Source organism: Corapipo altera, unplaced genomic scaffold (genome assembly GCF_003945725.1).
Source record: "Corapipo altera isolate COAL_440 unplaced genomic scaffold, ASM394572v1 45, whole genome shotgun sequence".
NCBI classification, from domain to species: Eukaryota; Metazoa; Chordata; class Aves; order Passeriformes; family Pipridae; genus Corapipo; species Corapipo altera.
Window position 1 is genome coordinate 20331000 of NW_020884877.1, and position 27947 is coordinate 20358946.

The window sequence follows — 27947 nt, forward strand, 5'->3', positions numbered from 1 at the left end:
AGAATATATACTTCTAGTTCCATGAATGGTGGAGATTACTGCTGTTTTAATTTTAGAATTTTTTTTTATTTAAATGAATTAGAATATACAGGAAAGATTTTGCCACCAGTTTCAGGGAAATGAATATATTTTGATTATCGCAGTTTGTAGCTCTGAACACACAAACTACAATTAAAAGGTTCAAGTCAGAAAAAATAAAACTATGTTAATGGACACATTGCTAAAATCACTCTTTAAAAATTAAATATTTATTCGAATTTAAATTAAGAATCATGTCCATCCTACTCCCAGATGGACAAACTTGGCAAAACAGGAATAATAATAATAATAATGAAAAAAAGAGCTGTAATAACAATTTGTGCAATGAAGGGAATAAATTGTACCTAAATTACAAAATAATAGACTTCAAACCAGTGAGCACTTAAGCACATGTTTAATTGTAAACAGGTGAGCAGTTCATCTCCCTTTAATGAGACAACTGAGAAGTGAAATGCACTTATGGGGCTGAGGCCTAACATAGGCATTATTGACTAGACTATTAATCAATTAAGAAAGCAGTAAAAAAGCAATGGTGGTATGTACATGTTAAAGATGTGTGTTTGTGCTAGTGTGTTTGACAGATTTGCTTCTTCCCCATGAACTGTGTAAATGAATCATCCTGTCACCAGGGAGATGGACTACAGGTGGGTTTCATAACCAATCTGGCTGTCTTAACTTTAGCTATTTAAGCTATTCATTCAATCTCCCTCTGTAGCTAAGGCAGAGGTTTTGTTTTATCTTTTTCATCCTTTGGAGGTACTGATTTCTCTCTTTTGACTATAAAAGGAGCCGAGGTGACTCAAATTAAACTAGATATGTTTAGCTGGATATAGTTAGGTGAAATTAAGTGTCCTGGGGTCTAGTGTTAGAATAGATGAGACAACTGTGCACATATTGCACTTAATGGATCTCATTGTGGGAGGTGCACATAAGTACTGTCTGATTTCTTTTAACTTCAATTGTGCAGAATCTGTCACTAATGGCTTCCAAAAGGTTAGACATATCTGCCTTACAATACCACAGAGCACAAACAAATACAAACATAAGTTGCAAGCCTGTATGTTTATTATTTTGTGCAGTCCAATTGAAATTATTTACATTTTTAAGGTTGTAAAATGCTGTAAGTTTGAGGTCAGTACAACGGTGGATAGACACAAGACTGAAGCCTCTGCCATTCACAAAGCAACAACCTTCATATATTACCTGGCTAAAATGGTTTATATGGTCATTCAGATGCATGACCACTCACAGTATGTGGTTTCACTGGGTCATGCCAGGGGAATACCTTTGCAACACACCTGGAGCCAGGCAAATGCTTTGCAGCTTTGGTGCTGATCCAATCAAGCACAGAAATAACTGGGAAATGACTCATGCTGAGAGGTGGATGCTTGCTGTTAATCCCGGCTTTTAAAATGTACACGGTTTGTCATCATTTTTCATTGTGATGAATATGTGTGTCTGGATGATTTTCTTTCACAATTGTCTGATGTTTGCCATGGACTCTCTTTTCAGCTCATGTGCTGCAATCATTTGCTTTTCACTTGAAAGGATTCAATCAGACAAAAATCCCTTCCAAACCAGTTTCGCTGAAGAAAAGACCTAAGCAGGAGAAGTAAATATATGAGGTAGGATGGAGAGGAATGTGTTCTGACCCTGAGACATCTGCTCTTTTAAACGTTATGTTGTAAACGTTTAACCACATGTGCATCTTTCACCCATAAAAGCTCAGCTAAGGAGGAGGAGATGGGGGTGAGAGACAGAGGAAATGAGACATTAATTATGTTCCCAGATGATACTGAGTAGTGAGATGCTGCTGAATTATGGATGAGGTTGGAGAAGAAAAGTAATATGAAAATACCTAGTAAGGCCAAAAGTATGGAAAAATTCAGATGCATGTCAGACACTGTTGTTTATCTACGGAAGATGAATACTAAATGAATACTAAATACTAATCATACAGAAATATGAATACTAAATGTAAAGCCAGAAAGGAATTGAATGAATTTGCGGTTTGCAATACAGAGTGGCATCATGGGTATGCACATGCTTCAGTCTGAGAATGTGTTGGATCACTGCACTTTTCTCATATACAACTGAAACACATGCCCAAGTATTTCATTAAATGGGAATAGTATGTCTACTAACACAATTGAAGTGTAGTATGAATTTAAACTGGTTTCTGAATTAAGGTTTTGTCATTAAAAAAAAAAAAGCCATTGTCATAATAAGCAAGAAATGCAGAGGCACTGTCTCATGAAGTCTCACACAAAGGTGTTGACAGGTTCTCTGCCCACAGTTTTTAAGGGCTCTGGGAAAGACAATTGTTTTTATTTTAAGTTCTGAATGAACAGAAATAGTATTGAAGCAGAAATGGAAACAATAAATGGCATTTAAGTTGGAAAATCTGGCCTAGCTCTCTCAAGTTATCACCTTCGACATTCTTCTGTGGCTTTAGTTTGCAGTAGTGAGTGCTACACTACTCTTTATTGTGTATAAACTTGAGACAACAATCTTCATCTGGCAAAGTAATGGCTGTGTGAAATTGTCCTGGAACACAAGTTGGTTTGGATGCCATCTTTCAATTAAAATAGAATCAGCTGGGTTGGAAGGGACCTCTGAGATCATCAAGTCCAACCCTTGATCCAGCACTGCTGCGGTTGCTAGACCATGGCACTAAGTGCCACATCCAGTCTCATCTTAAAAACCTCCAGGGATGAAGAATCCACCACTTCCCTGGGCAGCCCATTCCAATGGCTGATTACCCTCTCTGTAAAGAAATTCTTTCTAATATCTAACCTAAGCCTCCCCTGGCACAACTTGAGACCATGCCCTCTTGTCTTGCTGATAGTTGCCTGGGAGAAGAGACCAACCCCCACCTGGCTACAACCTCCTTTCAGGGAGTTGTAGAGAGTGATGAGGTCTCCCCTGAGCCTCCTCTTCTCCAGGCTGAACAGCCCCAGCTCCCTCAGCCTCTCCTCATAGGACTTGTGCTCGAGTCCCTTCACCAGTCTCGTTGCTCTTCTCTGGACCTGCTCCAGCACCTCAATGTCCTTCCTGAACTGAGGGGCCCAGAACTGGACACAGCACTCCAGATGTGGCCTCACCAGCACTGAGTCCAAGGGAAGAATCACTTCCTTGGACCTGTTGGCCACACTGTTCCTGATCCAGGCCAGGGTGCCATTGGCCTTCTTGGCCACCTGGGCACACTGCTGGCTCATGTTCAGCTTCCTGTCAATCCAAACTCCCAGGTCCCTTTCTGCCTGGCTGAATAGGTATAAGAGAGGATAGTCTACATCTTAAAAAAAGACGAGGTTGTTAAATATCTAAATTTTCTGCAGAGCACTGGATTGGTTGGTGCTGTACTGGATGCTGTGTACACACTGTGTGCTGAGCTCTCACAAAGAACTAAGGTGAGTGTGCAGAAACTGGCAAGGAAAGAATTTCTCCTCCACTTGTCCAAGCCCTGGTGTGTGGTACTGACGGAAGCTTTGGGGCCGAGTATTAGGATATGAATAACAGTGCTGAGGTGGCTTCCTCTATTCCAGGAAGCAGAACTTTGTCCTGTTGTGTAAAGGAATAGAGTTTCACAAAAGGCATTTGCCCAGTAGATCTATCAAAGCACAACCAAAGCCCTGCTGGGATGAAAGCAGTGGCATAACTGAGTCCAGGCTCACTGAAAGGGGACAAGGGCAGGCCAGGAGCAACAACTCTGAAAAGCAGTTGAGGCACAGCTGAAGAGTCATACCATACAGACTAAGGTAGCAGGAATTCAGGGGAAGTTATGCATATAAAGCCCTCTGTGCAGTCATGGTTGGTTTTCTGACAAATGCCCCATCACTGCAGTGTATTCTGCAGTAGAGACACACAAAACACCTCCCTCCACTGTCACCATTACTCCTCAACTGGAATAACCATCATGTGCAGCCATGCTGAGTCCAAATTCCTGTGCAAATCCAAAAATATGTAAAAGAGCTTCCATCACAGGACAAAGTTAGGTACAAATATAACTAAGTAGTCATCATAAGGTTCCTGTGAGACAAGCTAGCAAATTGATTATTCTAGTTTTCCAAGAGACAGGGCTGAGGTGAAGGCACTTACCAGGCACCCATAATAGGTTGGTACATACACAGCAGTGTGCCCAGGTGGCCAAAAATGCAAACAGCATCCTGGCCAGTGGCATCAGAAATAGTGTGGCCAGCAGGACTAAGGAAGTGATCGTCCCCCTGTACCTGGCACTGGTGAGGCCATGCCCCAAATTCTGTGTTCAGTTTTGGGCCCCTCACTACAAGAAAGGCATCACAGTGCTGGAATGTGTCCAGAGAAGGGCAACAAGGCTGGTGAAGGGCACAAGTGTGGCACAAGTCCTATGAGGAGCAGCTGAGGGAGCTGGGCTTGTTCAGTTTGGAGAAAAAGAGAGGTAGGGGAGACCTTATCACTCTACCTGAGAAGAGTCTGTAACCAGGTAAGGGTTGGTCTCTTCTCCCAGGTAGAATGAGAGGAAATGGCCTCAAGTTGAGCCATAGGAGCTTTTGATTGGATATTGGGAAAATATATTTCTTCATTGAAATGGTGGTCAGGCAGTGGAAGAGGCTGCCTAGGGAAATGGTGGAATCGCTGTACCTGGAAGTGTTTGAAATGTGTGCGGATGTGGCATTTGGGGATATGGTTTAGTGGTGAACACAGTGGTGCTGGGTTAACAATTGGACGCAATTATCTTAAAGGTCTTTTACAACCCTAATAATTCTATGATTAAAGGATGGAGTCTTCTGAAATTTCAGCTTGCCTTTTAAAATCAGGGGTTCGAATAATTTCCAGATACTCTTCCCTTTCTCTTTAAATAAAAATGTTGCTTTGCTGCAGGATGAAATGGACAGCAAACTCCTACCGTCACATAAGATAAATCACTTGTGATGCTTGCCAGACTTTCCCACCCTGCCTGCCCCCTCCGGGACAGGCGGCGGCGGGGACCCGGAGGGGGCAGGCAGGGTGGGCGAAATCTGACCAAAATCTGCCCCCATCCCTTCTCCCTTTACGGCAGCACTATCCCTTTAAAAGGCGGCCGGAGGGAGGACGGGCAGGCGGGAGGTGGCGGTGACGGTCGGGCCATCGCCTGCCCGCCGGGTTTTCCCCCCCTTCCTGACGGTCCGTCGTTCGCAGCCGCCCGTTAAAAAGAGAAGGCAAAATGGCCGAGCTGGGCAGCAAGGGGGTCACGGCCGGGAAAATCGCCAGCAACGTCCAGAAGAAGCTGACCCGGGCGCAGGAGAAGGTTGGGAATAAGGGGGGCATCCCCGGGATGCGGGGTTGGGGGGGATGCGGGTACCGGGTATGACACCCCTCCCCGAAGCAGGGATGCGTCTCGCAGTGGGTGCTGGCGGGGGACTGGCAGCTGCTTTCCCTGCCTGCGGAATTAGGGCCCCTTTGCATCCCGAGAATGGAGAATATCCCTATTGCGAGTGGTAAGGGTTTACCATCCGCCTGCAGAAACATGGCATCGGATTCAGCCGGGAGCGGGGAGGGAGGACGGAGCGCCGCACGCTTGTGTTGGATCTGTAGATGCTTATTGTTTCAGCAAGGAGGAGACCTTCTTTTTATGGTATTTAGGTTGTGCTTTATGCAGCATTTTCACGAGCAGTTCTGTATTATACCATAGCACTAAATGCGTAACCTCAAAAGATGGTGAGGAAAAGGAGGTGGACACTGCTGCTTATCTTCTAACAGCAAAGCATAATAGTCGCTACTTAATGTACTGACCTTGAGCTCCTGATTTTGGAATGGTGGTAAAGCCAAATCCATACAGCCTTTAAAGATTGTGCCGATGTCTGCTGAGAGAAGGGGAGATTTTTGAATCCCAAGGGCCCTTTCGCTGCTCTCCACCCAGCCCTGTGCCAGCAAAAGGTGCCAGGAATATGCAATGGATACTTTTCGTGTTCATTTCTCTGGCATGCTGCATCTGATGCCAGATGTCTGCTCTCTGTAGGGATTAACGGGCATTTTACGCAGGGACATTGATCAGCTGCTTCTATCGCAGGCACGCTCGTCTTGTTTTTCAGTGGTTTGCTGTGAGATGACATTGACTGAATAAGGACTGGTGCATCTTTGAGGGAGGGAGGGAGAACAAATCTGCCCACTGCTGCTCTTGTTCCCCGGGAGTTATCTTTAGCAGCTAGATTAAATCTAGGAGGTTTGGGATTAGATGCAGTGCTGGCCTGAGCCTTGTACTCTGACACTTCGAAAACGCTGCTGGGTCAGAATGGCAGTCCAAACCAGTTGGGCCTAATGTAGCACATGCTGTATCCACTAGTTTTAGCTCACTTACCAAGACTAGGAAGCATTATTTGAACTTGCCTGACTGCTTGGAAAACACCCCAAGTGACTAGCAGATCCAGTATGGAACTGCAGCAGCAAGGTCCTGGCTTCACTCTGTACGTAAGAGTCATCATGGCCACATCTGTGTTTTTTTTCACCTTACTGGGGTTCCAGAGGGGACAGAACAGGGACTCTGTCTCCTGATACCTCATCCACCCCGAACTCATCGCAGATGCTAACTTCATTCTGTGTTAGCCACCAGATGGCAACCATATTTGTAATTAATATTAAGGTAGGTGGTAAAGGCTGAGCTCCTTGGCCTGCTGATGAAGTTATTGTAATTACTGGTGCAGCTTGGAGCCAAGTGTGGCCTGCCAAGCCCTTCCCTGACTTCTTATCTGGAGGCACACAGGTCCTTTTCCTAGGGATAATTTCCCACAAATTTCTCTCAACTGGCAATCTTGCATACTTCCTCACTTTCCTCACTAACACCCTGGTGGTGACTGGGACTGTGAGAATGAGGACAACAGTAATAATCAAGTGTTTAGCTGTGTATGGCAAATGATTTCCAGGATCCGAAAACGGTTTTTTATCTCTTTACACAGAAGAAAGCACAGCTTATCTTCCCTTAAGGAGAAAAGGAAAAACCCATAACACTTGCTTAATAAGCTAACACAAATTCTAGGCCCTTCAGCTGTTGTCCTAATGCAAACAGAACAACTTTGCTCTCTGGGCTCTCAGAAAAGAAAAAGATGGTATTGCTTGCTTCATCTTCTGACTTGCCCCCTCATACTGCTACAGTATCATCTGTAACAATTCTTCCTTAGTGAAGTGTTGGAATTTTACCCATGTCTCTGAGGGACAGACTTTGACTGAGGCAAATACGTGAATGTTAACTTTCAGGTGGTGAGGAAGGATACAGCTGAATATGATGTGACATGGAATTCATCAGTGGTTATGACACTGTACTGGTATTACTCTTGTGGTATTTAGTTTTTAACTGTGTTCCTGTGTTTAGCAGGAAGGGTAAACCAAATGTCAAGCGATAAGGACCAGGTGTTAAATAATAAGAAAGAAGGTAAGCGGAAGTATGCAGAGGTAGATCTGGGTACACAACTTAAAAATGTATTAATTTTTTGTGAAAGGATGCTGACTGGGTTGAACTTTTCCTTTTTGAGACTTAAACAAGCTGACAGTGTTCCTTTTACATATCTTATTTTTATTTGAATCTAGGATAAAAGTTCTTCCCTTTCGAATGATATCTCCCTCTCAACTTGAGCCCTGAGGCTTTGACCTCAGCAGTTTCCTTCATGGTGAATTTAAGCCTCGTGTTAAGCAAAGAATGATGTCTTTTTGTTCAATGCAGAATTCACGCTGAAACACTGTACACATCCTTTTGTCCCTTCTGAGATGGCTATTATGTAAACTATGTAAGATATTCCTTCAGAAGTGCTGTTTGTTTTGAGCCTTTCAGCAAAACTATTGGCTATTTTTGGAAGACACTTTAGCAATTCCACAGGAAATAATGGGGCAGATTGGTTGACTGTGCTGTTTGCAAATGGTTTGGGCATTTAACCTTTGTCTCTACTCAGAGGTAGCCTCAAGTACAATACTGGGCAATAATTTGTCCATTAGCCAGTGAAATGTATCAAATAAATTGATGCCACTGTCCCCAGAGGAACTCACCTGCAGAAAGGAGTCACTTAACAGTTGCTAACTCCTATATCACCTTTAGCAACTAATTAGGATAAATTAGGATATTTAGGCTGGAAGTCATCTTCTATTCTATTAACTGAAGGATTTTCTGAGATGTTGAGCTCTGGACCTTTTGTAATTCTAAACTTCTTAAAATGGAGTAAAATTTTAATGCCTCCACTGTCACGGTGTCTTAGAGGGAACCTTGTGTTTGCAAGCTATTTTAAACTTTACTAGTGAGGCTTATTCTTTATGTTTGTGATCCATCATCATGGTTAAAGTTTGTGTTTCTGCTTTGTGACCAATTTCTATGTTACACTTTTCAAATTTTTAAAAATCGCCCTGATTTCCACATTTCTCATTTTCCTCTGTGAGTGTCCTGTTTCTGAATGTGTCAGTCTGCACATGCTTTGGACAAATTCAAACAGCATTTTGGTGACTTCACGCAATCCTAGTGAGAGGGTAACTCCTCTGCGGGGTTCCAGGAGGACCTCGGAGAGCAAATGAATTGGGGTTTAGTAACTTGGCTGGTGGTGAGGGTCCTACTCACAGGATCAAGCTCTTTCCTTCAACACGTAAGGCAGAGATTCAGACTGGAAAGATGGTGTTGGCTGTATGTAAAGTTGACATTGGAAAGAAAGTTGTGGTTGGTTTTTTTTATTTGTGTTTTGTTTTGGGAGGTTTTTTGATTGTTTGGGTTTTTTTGTTTGTTTTGGTGGGGGTTTGTTTGTTTGTTTGTTTTTACCTTGGAGGTTTTTTGTGTGGAAAGGAGTAGAAAGGGATGAACTTATTTTTATTCAGACTGAGCATGGGAAATTTCTATTTTATAGTAGTGGTGGTCTCTCACTTGTTATATAGCTGGGCAAAATGAGGAGTCTGTGTTCTGTGGCATGAATAGATTGTCGTATTTTGTCATGGTTTTACTCTGATGTACCAAAAAGGCCCCCTTTTTTTCTCTCCATCCCTAACCAAAGGAGAAGGCTTTGTTTTCCAGGACCTGGCAAAGTTTAGTTTGGACATCCAAGTTCCCTTGTGTTAGGGTGTCACATTTAGGTTGTAGACTCTGCCACTGAATTGCTGTGTTGCCATGAGATGTCACTTCTGCTTTCTGTTCTTGGTTTACTTTATCCCACCGATATTTACCCACATCTGTGTTTCAAGCTTTCCTGGTTAAACCATCTGCCTGAGCAAAGTTCTGCTCTCCTTTGGCTGCACAGTGCAAGGAAGCTGTGCTGTGCAGTCCTAGTCTCATGGATTGTGGTTTGGGTGGAATGGGGTTTGCAGAAGGCATGATTTGCATTTTGAGTTTGCCCTGATAAGACTTTTTTTCTCCTTCCAAGACAAGTTCCAATAGGTGGAGAATGGCAGGAGAGAATACCTGGAATGAAATCTCAGCCCTGTGGAAGCAGGTGGGAGTCTGTACAAATGAGCACCCAAGAACCTTAAACCAAATTTAAATACAGCTGTCTTCAGCATTCAGCTATCAGAGGCTGCCTGATCTGTAGAAACTGCAGATGGGGAGAGAGGATTTTGTATAAAAATGGTAGATGCAGAAAGCTCTATTATTGAGAAATATCAATATCTACCTACTTAGGAGAAGTTCCTTATTGGTTTTCCTTCAAGATCCTTCCATCTCTTCAAAGGTTCTATGTTTTTTGTTTGTCTTTGCCACCAAACCATCCTACCCTATGCAATCAGCCTTGCTGTGGCAGTGAAGTACAAATAGCCTGAAGAGCTACAAGAATTGTTCTCTTACTGATCTGGCATGAAACTTTTTGTGTTTTTCCTGAGATACTCCCCAGATGACAAGAAAAGGGCTTTTTACTGTATTTCTGTTAGCTTGCTTTCTCAAGAATGCAGGGCTTACGTGGTGGGTGGAGTCTTAAAGGTACTTTGTGCCTAAGAGTTGCTGGAAGATGGGTACTGGATAGAGGAGAGAGATCTGAACTAATGCCCCTAATGTACAGATGATTCCAGTATGAGCTCAGACTGTATTACTGGTATCAGATAATCTGCATGGGGCAGGGAGGAGGTGAAATAGGAAACCAGGCTCCACATGTTTCCTTGCCCATGGAATGGTTTGATTGGCAGGGTGCTTACAGTGCCCAGCTGAAGGTGCCCCTCTGTCTGGCTGTTGTTAACAAATTTCTTTTAAGAAGCAGAATTTCATGGATGGATGAATTTTCTGTTTGGAAAAGGCCCAGCCCTATTCCTCGTCACTTTATGTTCCCTGTAAGTTCCAGTCTTGCGGCCAATCCTCTTCAATGCAGTTCCTGTGAGATCAGTTTATAAAGTGGGATCTGGAAGATCTCTTTTCAGTGAGGCTCTAGGCTGTATAGAGTTAGTGTTACAGAGCTCATCTCTCAGGGGGTGACATCAAACTTGTCTGGCCTCTCCATCCTGCACGTTGACTGTTAGGCAAGGTTTGTTTTTCTAGGCAGAAATATTTTCTTTTTTTTCCCCCCCAACATCAGGGTTGCTCTTGGAGTGTGACTTGCAGATGACATGGCTGGCCAAGCCATTGAGGAAAGCTGAGTGCAGCCAGAGATGTTCAGCATCTAGCTGGACTGGGGTCTTTGGGAATAATGCAAATTTTACTTTATTCATGGTTCTTTGGACAGAGAGACAAGACTCTGTTGCTTGGCATCAAATCTGTAATAAAGCTCTGGTTCTAGAAACTTCTGGAGTGACAAGAAGGTATCTTAGGTTAACAGGTATTAAAGTGGCTATTTTTTCCGCTGTCGTGATGGTGACCAGACACCTGAGCTGCCCACTCTGTGAGTTCTGCAACTTTGCAAGGATCATCTTACAGTCCTGGCTGTCTACCTGTACCTAGAGGGATCAGTCTGTCTTCCCAGAAATTCTGTACTGACAACTTAACATGACCATACCCAAGCAGAACAGAGATCTGTCATCTTGAACAGGCCACAGCTCAGGTCCCTAAGTGGGCTGGCCATCTCAGAGTGTGCAGACCAGCTGTTTCTAACGTGGGATAGGACTGTGTTAATGTTGACTGTGGATTCTCTACCCCAGACCAATGAGATAGGAACAAATATTAAAATATGGATAAAGCATACTTGGTACACTCTCTGAGGTAAAATAGTGCATCAAGGTCCATTCTGACATCAGGCTGTGTTTTAGCCTTTTCTTGAGGGCCTGTATATTTGATTTTCTCCAATACCTGCAATATTAAATGCATGAATGGCAGCAAACCTGTACTATTCTGGCATTCATACTACTGAGCTGAAAGGGAACATCTCTCACAGGAAAGAGTTGAGAGACAGAGTAAAGTAATTTCCATTGTCTTACTAGTTAAAGTCAATTTTAAATGTGGTATTAGTTGACTACTTAATACTGTCTGAATGGGAGTGAGGAACTTCTGCAGCTATGCCTGAACTATTGGCAGTGGTGCAAGGGATGAATAAATCTTGTCAGGTGTCTCTTCAGCAGGGGCATCCAAATGACTGATGGACCTCAGACAGTTCAGGTTTCCCTTGGAACATGTTTGGCTTTGCTAGCCTCTGAAGCTGTTTGATCTTCACAAAGCTGGCAAGTACTGCAGGGTAGGTTCTGCCCCACATTCCTGGAGAAAAATTGAAAATGTATTTATTAGCAGCAAATAGGATTGATGAGTATTTTTTGTGTTTTGGCTTACATTGTCATTATGCCAACTTGTTTGCATAGTTTTGTTTCTTAGCTGCTGCTCAGAAAATACCTCTCTTTAGATTTGTAGTTCTGTGGTCTGAAGGAACAGCCGTGGCACTTGGGAATAGAAACTCTTCAACCTGCTTAAGTTTTACAGTTGTTTTATTAATTTTTTCCCTTTGTCGCTCCTTTTTTTTCTGAGTTTCTCCTTTATTATGTTGAGAGCTTGCATTGAGGAAGGATTTACCAGAGCAGGGAGTTATATTTTGTGGAAAACTTGAAACCCAGAACTTCTGGCATTTGCAGACCTAGACAGAGATCTCACAGAATCAGTGTGAAGCAGCTTATGAAATGAGGAATAGATACTGTGTTTGCTCAGACCTCTGCAAGTACATATGTATAACATAGATTTTTCAACTACTTAGGCTGTGCTGGAGTAAACTTTACTCAGACCTGCGGCTGGCGGGTTAAAGTTTTTGCAAGTTGGTGTTTCCAGAGAAGTGCAATTAGGAGAGTCATGAGAGTCACGAAAGCCAGACAGTGTCGCCTTTCTTTTTGTCCCTTTCTTTACAAGAAAGGAGAAGTCTGGGTGGCAGTGTGTTCTTAATATAGGCAGCCAGGCAGGATGGAGAGTGCAAACTTTACCAATAAGGAGGAAAGAAGTGCTTAACAACAACTAATCTATGAAAACCATGGGCTGCATTTAATCTCTTGATGATATGCAGAAATCGAATTCTGAAGTACTGGCCTCTCTGCAAGGAATTGACGTGCAAATTAAGAAAGCTGGTAACCTGTTCTGAAATTATTTATTTTTTTGGTAACTCTTCACTGATCATATTTGGTTTGCTTATTTTAAGTATGTTTAGAACTTTTTGTTAAACTTGCTTTAAGAGCCACACTGGTTTCTCAGTTGTTTTCAAAGTTAGCTCTTTAGGAGAGAGATTAGAGGTTGATACAGCTGAAGTACAAACATTTTTCACTGGGCAATTGCTAATACTCTGCTTTGAAACTGTATTAGAGGGAGCTGAAGGCTTGTTTGCCATCAGGGATGGAAAGGGAACTTCAATGGTACGGAAACTACACTGTTTGAAAACACAGCTAGAAGTGTTTACGCTTTTTTTTTTCCTTTGTACTACTTGGCTTGATTGCACATTTTATCAGGCCAGAAACAATAATCTGTGACTTAACCAACTCAGAGCTGAGTTTGATGGTATATGTGGAGTGAAATAGCAATTCTGTCCTATTGGATTTATTTGGAATGGTGCCAGTGACTGATAAACATGCTGAATAAGGTATAAAGACTGGCATTTGAAGAAAACGTAGATCTTTGCATCTTTTTCACTTAACAGATATGCCAGTTCTGTAACTCTCTAGTACCCCTGTAGGTAAAGTTAACTATTCCTGAATGTTATAACTTTTAAAGTCTTAAAGTCCTACCAGCTCCATGAGTCTGAGTGTGGAAGGACCAGCCTTATTTCCATTCCTATTTCTTCAGTAGTTATGGGGGGGAAATGGGCAATACCTTTAGGGGAAAAAACAGCATATTTTAAAAAAAATTGGGGAATTCCTTTCCTGGAATTTGAATGTTCAGCTCATTAATTTTGAATTTTCAGGCAGTCAAATGTTTTCTTGGGGAGATACTTTCTTTACCCTCTTTGGGTGCAACATGACCCCTCTGGTCCAAATGTTGACTCTGATACAAGAGGCCCAAAATGGGTTTGAGTTATTGTAGCAGGGCACAACATATTTCAAAGGTTATTTGAAAATATGTTTTTGGAAAAATTCTGTTGAGCAGGATGGCAGCTTCTATAAGAGGAAGAGTGCTCAGGAAGAGTTTAAAATCATTCAGGTGGAGAAATACCCTTGGGTTCTGCACTGAAACACTCCTTAAGGTACAGTTCCCTCAGCAGAAGAGTGAAATGACTGTTCTTCTCTACAGTGAAATGACTGTTCTTCTCAACCTCTACAGTAGGATACAAGGGATTTTTCTCTTTTCTGTCTGTTTAGACTGAACAACCTTTGCAAAAGGTCAAGTTTAGCCGTGTGTGTTAACAAACTTGAACCATTAAGAGGATATATCCACTGTGATAATGTTTCCCTCATCATGTTTACAGACAGTATGATTATTTGTTAGTATCTACAGTGTGATTGCATTGTGTATTAATAAAAATGGCCATTCTCTATCCTAAAAAAATTCTAATGTAAATACTGAATAGTTTTGTTTCAGTAAAACTCTGTATTCTAGAAGACTTAAAAGGATTTTCAGATATTTTTGCAGAAGTTTGATAAGGATTGCTTTGTAGGCAAGGGTGGAGGGCTATTTTTGAACAGTAAAATTTTTATGAAAATAAGCTGAAGAAATTGGAAAAATAGATTGTCTTTCTTTGGAGAGGAAAAACAGCTGTATGTACAGGGCTGGGAGGGGAGGGTTTGGAGACTGACTGTGGTGGGAGTCAGAGACAGTTGGGGTGACGTGACCAGTTGATCATAGAGCCCTGCAGTGATATGCTGCACTCAGTTGCTCATGGTCTGGGACTTGTCTTTGAATGGGTATTGGAGTCAGTTGCCAGAACTAGAATTTTTTTGCCAAGCTGCAGGCTTTTGCTCTCCTTATTCCCTGACCCTTGGTGACAATAATTCAGAGAGGAAGTGTGTGTTATCAGGGCTGGATGCCCTCTTGATGAGGCAGTGGGTATGGTAGGTTAAAAGAGCTGTTGCCGTGCTGGATGAAGGTGATTGACTTGGTGGTGGGGTGTTTTTAGCTGGAATGTCTTCTAAGCTGGCAGTCCCAGGTCTCCATTTGAGGCCTTAATTTTTGAGGATGCTCTTTGGGGAGCACTTTGTGGTGATTTTCCTCTCCAAAACCAGCGTGGCTCAGATTCTTAGCAAGTGCTTTGGCAAAGAAGCTGATGGACTTAACACTCATTCACAGCAGGAGAACTTAGTGTATCAAGCCCAGTTCTCCAATTTGCTGTTTCCCATCCTTCAGCTCTGCTGAAGTAAAAGCAGTCCTCTTGGGTGGAAAGGAAAAAGACCTGTTCAAAAGCCCCTTGGGAAGAACCAAGAGCTGATCATCTATGTTAATCCATATGTTCCCACTTTGATGGGACAAACCATACTCTCTAACCCAACCTGTGGGCTGTGGAGTGCACTGTTCCTAAATCTCTCCCTCACGTCTGATCCCTTGCAGCTATTGCCCTCTAGCTCAGGGAATCTCAACATCTGCTCCAACTGTCTGTGTCTTCCCTTCACCCCATTGTGCATGTTACGTGTTCCTTATCTGTCCTGCATTTGAGAAACTCCCATCCTTGTTCAGCAAGGTAGTTGTGAACCCATACAGGAGCTTTCCTAGCCTCTTAAGGCTCTGCATCCAGCCTGTCCCTTCTGGAATGCCTCTTCTAGCATTGTTTTGCCTTATAAGAGCTCCTCTGCCCCTCTCCCTCCTAGCACACACCTGTTCCTTTATCTCTTTCTCCAGCTCACACATGGCCTCAAATGCCTTTTATGTTTTTTCCTGGTTTGGTTGTTCCATTTCTCATTAGGGCCTGCATAAAAATAAAAATACTTCTTGCAAAAGTATCAGCATTTAAAATGAGTGTTGCAGAGGAGGAGGCAGAGGAATTGAGAAGAGGGATCTGTGCAAACAGCACTATTTATACTATCTATTCCTCTTGCTAGTGTTACTGTTGGCTATATATAGGGTTTAATTAAGCTGTGTTAAATGCCTACCCAAGTAATAGACATTGATGTTGCTGAAATCCTGTTGCCTGGAATGTCACACTGATGCCAAATGAATTAGGTGATGCCATTTGGCCTTATTAACTACAGAGCTATGATGTAGCTACTGTGTAGCTCCACAGTTGTGCTTGCATTTTTTGATCTCTATTTGGTATCTTCTTAAAGCTGGGCAGACGGAAGCTAGGGTGGAAATTTACCTGCTTTCTTGGAGACTGACATTTCCTCCTTTATTTACAGGATATTGATAGATACATATTCTCTCCAGTTTCTGGTTGGCTGAGTAGTGGGAACTCAAGAATTCAGTGGTTTTAGCTGCCTGCTTTGAATAAGAGCAAACTAAGTAGAAAAAAATTGCACATAAAGTTATGAATTAGGCATACAACTGTATATGGTTTGGTTGCACCAGCACATCTAACAGCTGTCAGTTCAGTGGTCTGTCTCTTGGGCATTTATGTGGTAGAGTGGTAGACATGTGCAGCCTGTGAGCCCCAGACTGGACAAACCAAGGCTGAATGGTCAGGATGACCCTATTAGTGCCTGTGTTTTCTGGTGAAGCTGAGAGTTTTCAGCACCTCTGGAACTGGGCCATCTGCTTAAGGTGTCAAGGTTGAAGCATTAGAAGTCTGAAGCCAGTTTAAGCTCTTAAGATTCTTAATCTCCCACACTTCTCAAGGTAGGTGCCTGTTTCTGGTGTTGGGTTTGTTTTGGTGGAAGAAGTCACCACTTCTGAATGGTTATCTTGCTGCCTTGTCTTCTACTCTGCACACCTGCTGCTGAAACACTTTGTGTTAGTCTCCATCCACTTGCCTGTAGATAAAGTCTTGTCTTTGCCAGACTAAAGTTTGAACTGACCCAGTTAGTCCTGCTGGGCCAGCAGTTTCATGTCACTCTTAAACCACATCACCACGGAGATGTGTCATCTCCAGCTGCACCTTTTCTCCTCCTTTCCTTATGCTGCTGCCCTGTTAACATTCCTCTGGTTGTGCTGATTTTATTTCAGGTCTCTCTTTGCATAGGTACATTTGATAGTGGGTTCTGGATGGGGGACTAGAGTGGCAGCAAAAAGTACAGAGACAGGGGAAAGACTAGCAATCTAGGTTGCTCAAGAGAGGATCTACCCTGAGGTAAGGGTGAAGTGGAAATAAGCCCAAAGAATGACTGAATCGATGACCATGGGGCAGTGGGGTGATGCCTGTGCTGGGGCATTGGCCTCTGTCCCAGCTCTGCTTGATGAGTCCTATACCTTGCATCTGACTTATTAATTTTACATTCTCTTTCCTTTATATTCTGACTCTCTGAAACCCCTGACTGAAGAATTTGAAATAGAAGAGGAAAAAATTGAAAGTGAAGGTTAAATTACATTTACCAGGATTTGCTTGGGTGGTGAAAGAGCAGGACATTTTCATGTTCTTAAAGATAAATGGGGGGATGAATAGTAAAGGGTGGAAGTGGGAGATATCTCTGCTTTCTTTTTAACTGTTAAAATCTATCAAGCAAAGGAAAAGATAAATAAATAAACCCAAGTATTTTTTCCTAATAAGCTGTTATATAGCAAGGCAAGCTCATATATTTTTAATGGGGGGGGGGGAAGTCCACTTAATAACACAGTGACTTAGACCTGAAGGAAGATGATGTATTAGTCAGATGTTTGGGGATGGGTGAGGAGGTGGGAACATATATGTATTTAAGGAAGAAAAAAGCAGGAAATAATTCTTGTTTCAGTTTCTTATATAATGTTGATTATAGTGGAGAACCAACCCTTGAATTAAGGCTAGAGTACAAGCTTAGTACTCGGACTGTACCTACAAGGCTGGCATTATGCAAAATGACCTAAAGAAATCAGAGAGAGAGGGGTAGATAGGAGTAACATAACAAGATAAATCAACTAATGTAGCAGGAACCTTTAAAAATAACCTGTTTTTGAAGGTGGTTGGATGGCCTAGGGGTAGGCAGACACTGAGCTGCATTACAAGTGTGTGAGCGTCCAAGCATTGTGTCAGTGAGAAGGGGAATTGCTTTTCTCTGCTGTCTGTCACAGCACCACTCCTGCTGTATCATCACTTAATTTAGACTTGAGTGATGTTAAAAGCTAAACTGCAAAAACTGTGGGTGGAGAGGGAGGGAGAAACAACCTAAAATGTTGAAGATAGTCAAGGGACTAAAATCTTTATGTAAAAAAATCCTGGAATGGCAGGATTTGGGGCAGTGCTGGATGCACATCAGGGGCCCCAGCCACTCCACCGACTGGAGACAAGAGAGCAGATGTTTGGTTTGAGCCTCTGGTTATGTAGGTAAGAGAACCTTTCATCTTAACTGATTGGCAATCTGCAAAAGTGGAGAGATAATACTTGCAAAACATCCGGAGAACTGGGGATTTATTTGTGTCTTTTTGTAAACATGCCTTGAGGAAAATAGTTCTTGCATCCTGGAGATGTACTTTGTGTTTTCCCAAACTGCCAGTATGGCTGTTTTTTTGTGAAAAGCAATCCTTTTAAAGGCTGATATTAGAAATATAGAAGATGCATTAATTTTCTCTTGCAATACAGATTTTTCAGCTAGATCTTTGCTCCTACTCAGATTTCAGTTTATACCAAACAACTGATATTTGCCTATTTCCATGGCTGGCTTTTTGTTGCAGTGCTGTTGGGCCAGTCTCCTATGGCTTTTTTGTTGTTGTGAGAGCAGTTTCAAAGAGGTCTGTGCTACATGTCAGTAATTTCTGAAAGTCACTTGGGGGATTTTTATCTAAGAAGCCACATCCTTAATGTTAATGTCCTGTCTCGAGGGTAAAGCTCTCCCATCACCTTCATTTCGTTTTGTTTTTGTTTTAATCTAAGTGGCAGCAAAATTCAGTTGTTACCATAAAATGAAAAAAACTTAGTCTCTACCCTTGACTGCCAGACTCCTGACTGAATTCCCTAAATCTCAGAGCTCCTTGGGCTGGCAGGGATGGGTGACAAACCTGCCCCCCCTTCCAGCCTGTTCATGCTCATGGTGAGCTGACTGTGACTTACTGTAAGGGCTGAGGCTACAGCTGCACATATTAACGAAATCTAACTGGCTGTTCTCCTGGGACAAAAAAGAAAGCAAAATGATGTTACACTCCTTACCACCTTAATTTCAAGGTATTTTGTAGGTGCTAACAGCAGCTTTCTTTTTCTGACGGTTCATGGTGAACCAGTTTGGCTTCTGCAATGGGTGCCAAAGCCTCCTTTTCACTTCCTGCTCCAAGGTCAGTGCTACCAGGGAGTTGGAAAAGCAGTCTGTTGTGATGGTGGAGAGTCTGAGTGGCTTTTCCTTCAGTATCTCAATGACTTGTGACAACTGCAGTACAGTATGAATGCCAATGACCTGGACAAGTTACCGAGAAAGGAAGGGAAAATAATGCCGCCAGCTCTTAAGGTGATTTTCTTTCACACAGGGAGAAATGATTCATCCAAAGTCGCTCTTAACTTAGATGAGAAGATGTCCAGGGTGATTGGGGGAGGGGAGGGAACACTTTGATTTAGGACTACAGTAAGTTGCTTCCTAGCCAAGGTATCCTTGGTATGCCAGGAAACTCAGCAAAAGGGCCTTTTCTGCAGTGCTCGTGTCCTATTCTGGGAAGCCCTCTCCATGACTGGATTATTTGGAGGCTCTGGAGCATAATGTTCCAATTACATTACCTGCAGGGTCACTGTGCCCTCTAACGCAACCTGCAGCCAGAGAGTGGATTTGCCCTGTCATAGTTATGTGCTTAAAGAGCATTATTCTGATTATCCAGGAGGGTGGATTAAAGGGAATTGATGGATACTTGGAGGAAGGGAGAGGTGCTCAGGAGGTGAATTTGAGCTGGCAGACTTGTTATGGAGAGCAGTGCAGTCTGCTTGTGAAAAAGTCAACCTAAGAAACAGTTCTGCGGAACTGTCCTTCCTTGAAGAGCTTGAAGAGGCAGATAGTGAGGTGCTTGTGTGGGAAGTTGGGTTATTAAAACTGTCCCTAATGAGTTGTGATGATGCTTGAGGTACTCAGGAAAGTATTCTGGAATAAAATATGGAAAAAATAAAGGATTGTTCTGTCCCTCCAGATTTTGGCATCTAAATTGGAATTGCTCTAACACCTCTGTGTTTTCTAGCTCCAACCCTCTCCTGTGGTGTAAGGGGAAAAGAATCGTACATGTTGGGACTCTAGGATCTCATATGGGAGGCAGCTGGATGTTGCACAGCAGCCGGATGTCTGACATCCATGAGTGGGCAGGGTTGGTGAGGAGCTGCCCCTCTTGGTGGTAGGCAGAGTGGCAGAAGGGAGTAAAGGAGAGACCTGGCCAGCAGAAACCATTTGATATTCTGTGGCTGAGAGCAGCAGTGTGCTGGGAGTTGCACAGACTGCTTGAGGAAGGAAATGGAAGTGGTCTCCTGGTCACAAGAGAAGATCTGATTGTGTAAAAGGAACAAATGTGTTTTAGGGAGCTGAACAGAGACAGGATCCAACTGCATGTAGGGGTAATGAAGAATGGGAAGGAATGAGGGCTGGAGTGGGGCTTCCAGATGACGAAATGAAACTTTCTGTAAGGGGAAGTGATGCTAGTGCCAGCTCTCCTCTAAAAAAATGCTACTTTAGAAGGATAGGAAAGAAGGAGGTGGTCAAACAAATCCCTAAAGCATGATGGTCTGCCTTGTCTTTCTGTAGCAGGTGTTTGTGGAGACTGAGTCCTGCCCTTGAACAGGTTCTTAAGGCTATTGCTGGCCTTGGCAGGGGCTGAACGTGCAGGGTTTACAGCGTCTGTCCTCACAGCCCTGCAGACACAGATATTGTGTGTCCCTGGTCAGTGAATTAACAGTTACACAAGTTGGTTTCCTGGGTGAGTTAAAGTTTCACCATCGTGAATGGGACTGTGAATGAAAACCAGGATGGGACAGTGGAGTGGCAGTGATTCCTTGGAAATAAAGCCCCTCTTGAGAGCCTGCAGTACCTGCCTGCCAACCTCCAGTGATGGGCAGCGGGAAGCAGAGGGACAGCTGACAGCTCTGCTGAGGGAGGAACGCTGCAGCACATTCTTCAAGCCCAGGGATGGCACAGGTCCAAAGCCAGTCATGCTGTAGATATGGAAGGGTATCAAAGGCATTGATGGATATATTTAGCCAGAATGAGTAGGGGCAGGGGTTGAAGAGGCCAGAAAAAAATTAGCTATTCTTGCATCTTAAGTCTCCTGAAGCTGAGGAACCAGGTGTCATCTTTAAGGGTTATCTAATTCTTTGTTTTGTAGAGTGGAAAACAGAAAGCAAAGCATTATTTTTCCTCATCAGATAAAACAAATACTTGTTTTTGGAGGTGAGTTTGTCATGTTTGGAATCTGCTGCCTTCAGAGCTTCCTTCTTGAGCTGTTAGTGATTCTGTGGCACTAAGAAAGTCTTTGTAATGTACACATCAGCTCCCTTGCACATGGAAAAGATTTGGCTGATGTCCTTTTTTTTAAAAAAAAAAAATGCTTGGAGCTGGGGAGAAAGCTGTTTCAAGCAGAGTGCATTGTTCAGTTGTTCTCTTAGTGTAGGGTTGCTTATCAGAGCTGGGCAGTGAGAATTTATCCAAGTCCTTCCTGTTTCTTTCCTGACCTGCCCTCCCCCATCCCCAAGATCTTTTCTGTGGTAAATTTACTGGGAAAGATGCAGAAAGGGGAAAGCTGGGGTCTGAAAGATGTGCAGACTTCTGTGCCATGCTTAAGCACTCACCTGTAAGGAGTCTCTGGATGATGAAGATTAAAAAATGGAAAAGAGGGTGTGTCAAGAGAACAAATTCTTCCTTCATTTCTTCCCTCTGCTGCTGCCACCTTCCTTAGTTTTCTGACTATAGTAACCTTCTGACAATATTTTTATTCATAGAATATTGTCCCCAGTAATAATGGTAGCTCTTCTACTCTAACCCATGTGCATGGATAGATTATTAATGTGTTACCCTGAAGCTGTGGCCAGGATAAGCAGGATTGTTAACAAGTGGTTGGAAACTTGATGAAAATGTATGAAAACAGAATCTGTTTTCATGGTGATGGACTGAGAGATGAAAATTCATGTATAGTTCTTTCTTCTGCCTTTGCTGTCTGGCTCTACAGCTTCCTTACTACAATCCAATGACCTGCTTTCTGTTTGTTGCTGTCATTCTTTCTGGTGTTCCTTCTAGGTGTCAGTCATGCTTGGATTGGTTCTTTCCAGTTTTGTAAAGAAAAAAAAGAGTGCAAGTTGGGATATTCTCTGCTAAAGTCAGCTGTGACTGCTCTGGGAGAGTCTTGCAGGGGGGACAATAGAAGGAGATGATGATGTGGGCTCAGTCAGTCAGTTCCCCTGTCCTTATGCTTTGTCCTTGAGGCATGCTGCACTGATGCAACTCATTTCTTTGGGCTTCAGAACTAGTTCTAGCCAGTAACACATGGACTGCAGGAAAAAAAAGAGGGTTAGGGTAACTTGTTTATTTACGTGTGTTAGTATATCTTGGGACTAATATCTATGCATCCTGGATGCATAGATAGTTCTGTCTCACTCAAGCAGTAAATCTCACTTTGACCATCTGGGAATGTTCTTTTGAACCCTTTAGACTGGTGCTTTTTTTTTTTCTTTGGTGTGGCTGAGATTCAGCCTATGCAAAACTGACTCAAGGTTGCAAAAGTTTTTCATCTTGCCTTCACCATTACCCAGTGCTCGAAACCTAGAAGGCTGAGAGCCAGGAACATAATGTCTCTGTCTCCTTCAACTACTGCTACCAACTGGGCTTGCCTACCTACCAGAAATCTTATCTTGCATATGTATGCTGCTAACACAATGGTCCCAACAATGGTAAGGAATAATGTTCAAGAGTTGTGAAATCATACACTTGATTTTTTTTTATCATACCTTCTCTATGTGAGAATACTAGCCCCATTCGACAGAAAGGAAAGGTAAAGATATGGAAGGGCATCATGATCTGTACAAAATTTAACAGTGCATCTGTGAGAGGCAATTTTTCAGTGCAGCTTTTCCTGTTTTGAAAGGAACTGTGACAGTTTCTCCATTCCTTCTGTAATAAAGGTTGATGTTTAGTATTGACCTACATGTAATTTAGGGCTGCTTTGTACCACTGTTGCAAACTCCTTGTACAGCCATGGGCAAGTTGTTCTCTAGAGGTCTCATTCTGACATCTTCAAATAATGAGGAGGAAGTGGTTCTGCGTTTAGGTGAAAAAATCTCTGGGTACATGCATATGTGTGCGAAGCCTTTGCACACAGCCTGCTCTCCTCCTGTCAGTGCTGTTGTACTGTGGGTAAGACTACCCTGCTGTCTGTAGCAGAAATGTATTAGGCTTGTGTTGTCTGCGGTGGTGAAGATTGGCAGAAACAGAGACTGCCTGCTTTCAGCAAGCATCTTTGGTTTATTTATGTCCCTGCTCTGAAGTCAGAGATGAGAAAGAAAGTGTTTTGTGCTTGCAGTGCATGGGGCAGTACCAGTGCTGTCTTGTGATGCACTTGTTTCTTTTGATACTGAGGAAGGTTCTGTGTTTGTTTCAGAGGAAGATGTCCAAGAATTTCATGCTCACCCGCAGGTGCATGTTGAAAAATAGCTGCAGCTGGATACTGTTCCTTCACAAGAAACTGGTTATCTACTGGTGATGGGCTCTGATTCTGCATATATTTCTGTCCTATCAGCTGCAAAGCTCCTAACGTCTGGATAGCATCAGCTGTGTGTCCTTAAAGTTCCTACTTCAAATCACATCTTCTTTTCGATCCCACATGGTAATCCCCAGCCATCACTGTACTTGGCAGAAAGCCAAGTACTTAAGGCCTGCATACCCTCCTCAGCTACCAAGAAGGGCTTTCCCCAGTAAGATCCAGGGGAAGCCCTAGAAGCCTGGTCATGTGGATGTGCCTGCAGCTCCTTTTTGTTGTCAGAAAAGGACCACTTTTTTGCTTTGACTGTGTTTTTCTGCTCTTGGAAAACCTGAAGCTATCACATCAGACAACCCACTTTTCAGATTTTTCTGTCCTCTAGTTATAGACCAGCTGAAACACAGGCAACCCTTCCTCTTCCAAGCTAAGACTTCTTTCTCAGGATTTGTGCTATTGCACAGTAGTATCTATTTAGTTGTTGTTCTAGATCCTTCTTTCTCTTTTTTTCTTTCTCTTCCCATCATCTTTAACCTTTGCCTGTGGCAGCTGTGCGACCAGAATCCAGATGAAGCTGCCTCTTTGATCCTAGACTGCATTTAATAATAGGGCTGTGGTTGTTACTGAGGAAATAACATATCAAGGTGTGTTGGCTCTTTTCTCATACAAAAGTTTTATTAATGATTTAGGCAATATACAATAGTACCTATGCTCTGAAATAGTTATATGTAATTAAGGATCCTGTATACTCAGGGGTGCGTTTCCTGCTCAATAATACCTGTTACTCTTGGTACTTACTACACCTAAATGAACAGCATGTAGTAGATATGACAAGTTCATGTTACCTGTGAAACCTTGATTCTGAGTTTTGCCTTCCCAGTTTTCTTGTTTCTTGTGAGCATTTGATGAGTTCTGGTGCACAATCCAACTAGTTTTGGCTGCACCAGAGTTGGATGTTGTTTCTGTGGTACAGCTAGATGGAAACTGGACAAACAGAAGTGCTTTGGAGCTTTGCCATTACAGATTTATTTCCATAATATTGGGTCATACTCTATGCCACTTAGAACAGGAAATTCACACTTTTTTTTGAATCTTAGTGAGGACTTGAAGCATTATGGAAAGTGTGTAAAAACTGAGGTTTGGAAATGATTCTTGGTGAGCAAAGCCAAAGTTTTGGGTAAATATAAACTAGCTTTTAAAACACTTTGAATTTGAATAGGTTTGTCTGAAAATGTGGCTGACTTATCTTCATCTTCCTTGTATAATTAAGAGTTAAAAAAAAATTTGAAATGCCGAGATCAGAATTCACCAGCTTATCTTGAGAAAGAAAAAGGCTTGGCAGCGATTGTCCTTCTTTAGGAATGGGTGGGAAATTTTTAGTTCTGTTGAAATACAAGTTTGGCAAGACAGGTTGATTAAGTTGTCTACAGAAGATGGATTCCAGTGCCTGAAGGTTCTTAGGATGGTACACTTCTTAAGAGCCAGGTCCCTTTGGTATGCAGCCCCCCTCAGTGCAAGTCAGAGGTGCACAGAAGGTTGGAACAGCCCAGCCTATTCTTTCCTGCCCCATCCTGTTTCCTAGCGCTGCTGGAATTGATCCCTGTTGATTCTGGCACAGCCTGTGCCGAAGGCCACCAGGGGACAAAGGCTCCTTTTGTTGGGAGCTGCAGCCCTGAGCATGGACGTGCTTCGAAGCACTTGCCTCTTCCTGGCTCATCACGCAGGGATTTCACTGCCTCCTGGGATGCACGGGTGTTGGCTTGGAGTCACCACACTGGCCAGAGGGTGTTTCCTATTGTCATATTCTGGGAGAGGGAGAAGGGAAAAGGTGTGAGTGAAATGGTGGTTGAGGTTTGCACAAGAGGAAGCTAAATATAGGGTGAATGTGACCCTTTATGGCCAGGTGCAGATAACAAACAGTGAATCGGCAGGAACAAACAGACTTTGTTCCCTGTTCTTTTCTGTCTTCACTCTTAAAGATACTCTATGCACCTAATCTCAGTTGCGTGTTTGTTTGTTTTGGGTTTTTGTTTTGTTTTGTTTCCGTAAAACCTGTCTTTGTTCAGGCAATTCTAACATTTAATACTTTTGAAGCTCTGCAGGCTGCACATCACTGAAACTAAAAGTGTTGCTGCGGAGAGGTGTTGAAGGAGCAGGTTGGGACTGGGGGCATGAGCTGGGGAACACCCGCCTGGTATAAGAAGTTCTCCTCCTTTCTCAGGTTTTTTGTTTCTGTCTGTGGGAGCACTCCAGTTCCTGTCCAGGCTTGGCTGTGGTGGCAGAGCTGTTTTAAGGAGAGAGAAGTGAAACCTGTGGCAGAATAGGATCCAACAGGGAGATTTTACTGTCCCCATGGCTGGTGGGGAAGAGAGGCCTTTGAGCACGTCTCTTGCCAATGAGAACTCAAAAGCTCATGTTTAATATTTGAAACACTGTATCCCCTGCCCAGCAGGTATCTGCAGCATGATCCAGCGTGGTGGGGAGTGGAGCAGCTACTGCAACAACTAATGACAGCAGCCTCAATGCCTACCTACTTCTTGCAGGTGATAGTAGAAGTATTTGGGTGTTGGCACTTGCCTCATGGAAATGAAGGCACAGAGGAGTGTGCACATGCCACATGCTACCAGTGTGGGTAGCAGCAGCCATGGAACACTTGCTAGTTGCTGTCATGATTCATTTTTTTATTAAAATCATGCCGAACCAAAATTAGTACGTGGGAGCTGCCCAGGAGGCTGATGTGGCTGTACCAGAAAGACATCTGTGTGGGTTAGCACGCGGTGTGCTGGCGCCTGCTGTACTGAGGAAGGAGGTTCATGGCTGGATTAGGAGGTACTGGATGTATAACATGGGATGTGCCATGTTTGGGCAGCTGTACTGGCAGGCCTGGCATGGCTCTGTGTTAAAGATCAAGAAAGGGATGTTACTCAATTCCCCTTACTTCTGTCTGGGAATTGCAGAAAACAGAGAAATCTTTATAATATATTTGGAAAGAAGTCTCATCACTATGGTTCTCTTGTTTTGTACCCCACTCACTCCAGGTTTAAGTCTTTATTCATAACTGGAGTAGACTGTGTTGTGTTAGTCTAATGAAGTGCTCTTTGTCAGACACACTGGATACTGGCTCTTGTTAGAGGGTCTAGACCTGGAAGACTGTGAGTTGTGTCTAAGGTAAAGGGGTTTTTTCCAACCCCTTAGCTGAGTGGTACGTGAATGTGTCAGTGAGATTGAAGGAAGTTCCCTTAGAACCATAATGAGGAATGTACCTCAAGAAAAAAAGTCTTATCCATGTTCTAGATGAATTAGAGCAGGGCTTCAAGCCTTTTCTTGAGTCATGCGGCCTTAATTTTCTTTTCCAGGGGGTTTGGCCTTCTCTGTAAATGCCAAATATACAGCTTGCTTTCTGTAGTTGTTCTTCATTGGCCTTGAAGTCTGCAGACCACATGCTGACAATCACGCGACATTCTTTTATGTTTATTACCAGATCTGTAATTTCAACCCAGTATCTTCTGGCCTTGCTGTGTGTTTAATTCCCTGTGCTGTTTACAATTTGTGATTCTAAGCAAACAGTAATTCACAGGCAGGCCCCTATAGTCCTTCCACATGTGCTTGGGTTGTCCTCAGCTTGCTTCACTGAGCAGAGTTTTCAATTTTCCCCTTTTGAAAGGTAGTTTTAATGCAAAAGCTGAAGGCTGGGTGTATGGCACTGATTCTGTCTCTTTGCCCCCCTACTCCAAGCATGGATCTTCAGATCACTCTCTGCTCACAAAACTTTTCTTCCAGTTCAAGTAGGTTGGCTTGTAGATACAAGTTCTCCTCCCTTCATCTGCTCCTCTCCCACCTCTCTTTGTTCCATGTGGCCTGTGACCTTGTCATTAGGACTCTGTGGAAGCAGTAGCTTACTTTGCTTTAGTTAATGTTACAGGCTTCAAATGTTACCAGGCTGCAGCAGCACTTGATGGCTTCTGTGGCACATATGGTGCCTGGTTACTCATTGTGCAGGGGTCCTCAGGCAGCCTTTCTTTCCGCTGCTGATTCCATTGCCATTTTTCCCTCCAAGATACTTCTCCCCTTCTTTCCCCTAAATTTTTTCCCTAAAATTTCAGTTAAAAAGGAATGAGAGAACACTGGAAGTGTCAGGTTTGCTTGTCCTCTTGCTGGCAGGAGGTTTTTGAATGTAGAGCTGGACATGGCTGAAGCTCTTGGCAGCAATATCACTGGAGAATAGCCTGATCCCTGGACGAAGGTGCCTCAGGGACCAGAGTGAAGGCAGGCATGGAACAGGATGTGAAAGTGGCACATGTCAGCCCTAAGAATGATGAATGGGAGAACAGCTTTGCTCTTGGCCTCCTTCTCAAACTCTGCCATTTGGTATGGCCTCTTTTGTCCAGGCATAAAGCTCATGGTACCGTGTATCACTCAAGTGAGCTTGATTTTTTTTATTTTTTTTTTTTTGTGTGTGTGTGACACATTTCTATGTATAGGTTAATTCTGGAGGGTCTGTACCCTCATGGAAAAAAATACTTTTTGGAGTTTGCAAATGGAAAAAAGTTGAACCAAAATTTAGCATGACTGTTGTGGAGTGAGCTCAGACTTTTATTTTGTTCTAACATGATGATCTGCATCTGGAATCCTCTGGCCCAGTCCTACACTGATGTAGCAGATTTGTTTGTGGCAGTGGTCTAAAAACTCAGTGGGATTTTTCTCTCCATTCTGAAGAAGTTAGATGAATGCTGGCAGTGTACCTTTCACATGTCCTTTGTATTCTTGGAGGTACTTTTTTTAATAAAACCTGGTGACCCACACCGATGCCATGCTGAACTACTAGAAGCAGAATATGTTGGTGAGAGCTTAACATTGTGCCCATCCAAACATGGGCAAAATAAAATTACCTGCTCAGATCTGGTTGCCTAAGTGGTGA

At 43.1% G+C, this 27947-nt stretch overlaps 1 protein-coding gene across 16 annotated transcripts in view; it reads left to right on the plus strand.

The window, feature by feature from the left end:
- Positions 1-5121: 5121 nt before the first annotated feature.
- The window catches only part of BIN1 (bridging integrator 1), a 93435-nt gene continuing 70609 nt past the window's right edge, over positions 5122-27947 (plus strand). For 3 of the 16 annotated variants that reach the window (XM_027636482.1, XM_027636479.1, XM_027636480.1), the window contains exon 1: positions 5140-5305. In XM_027636482.1, coding sequence (XP_027492283.1) covers positions 5222-5305 — 84 coding nt within the window. In that variant the 5' untranslated portion in view covers positions 5140-5221. Of the gene's footprint in view, positions 5306-27947 lie in introns of all 16 variants that reach the window. The other 13 variants (XM_027636471.1, XM_027636472.1, XM_027636475.1 and 10 more) reach the window with 10 other exon arrangements.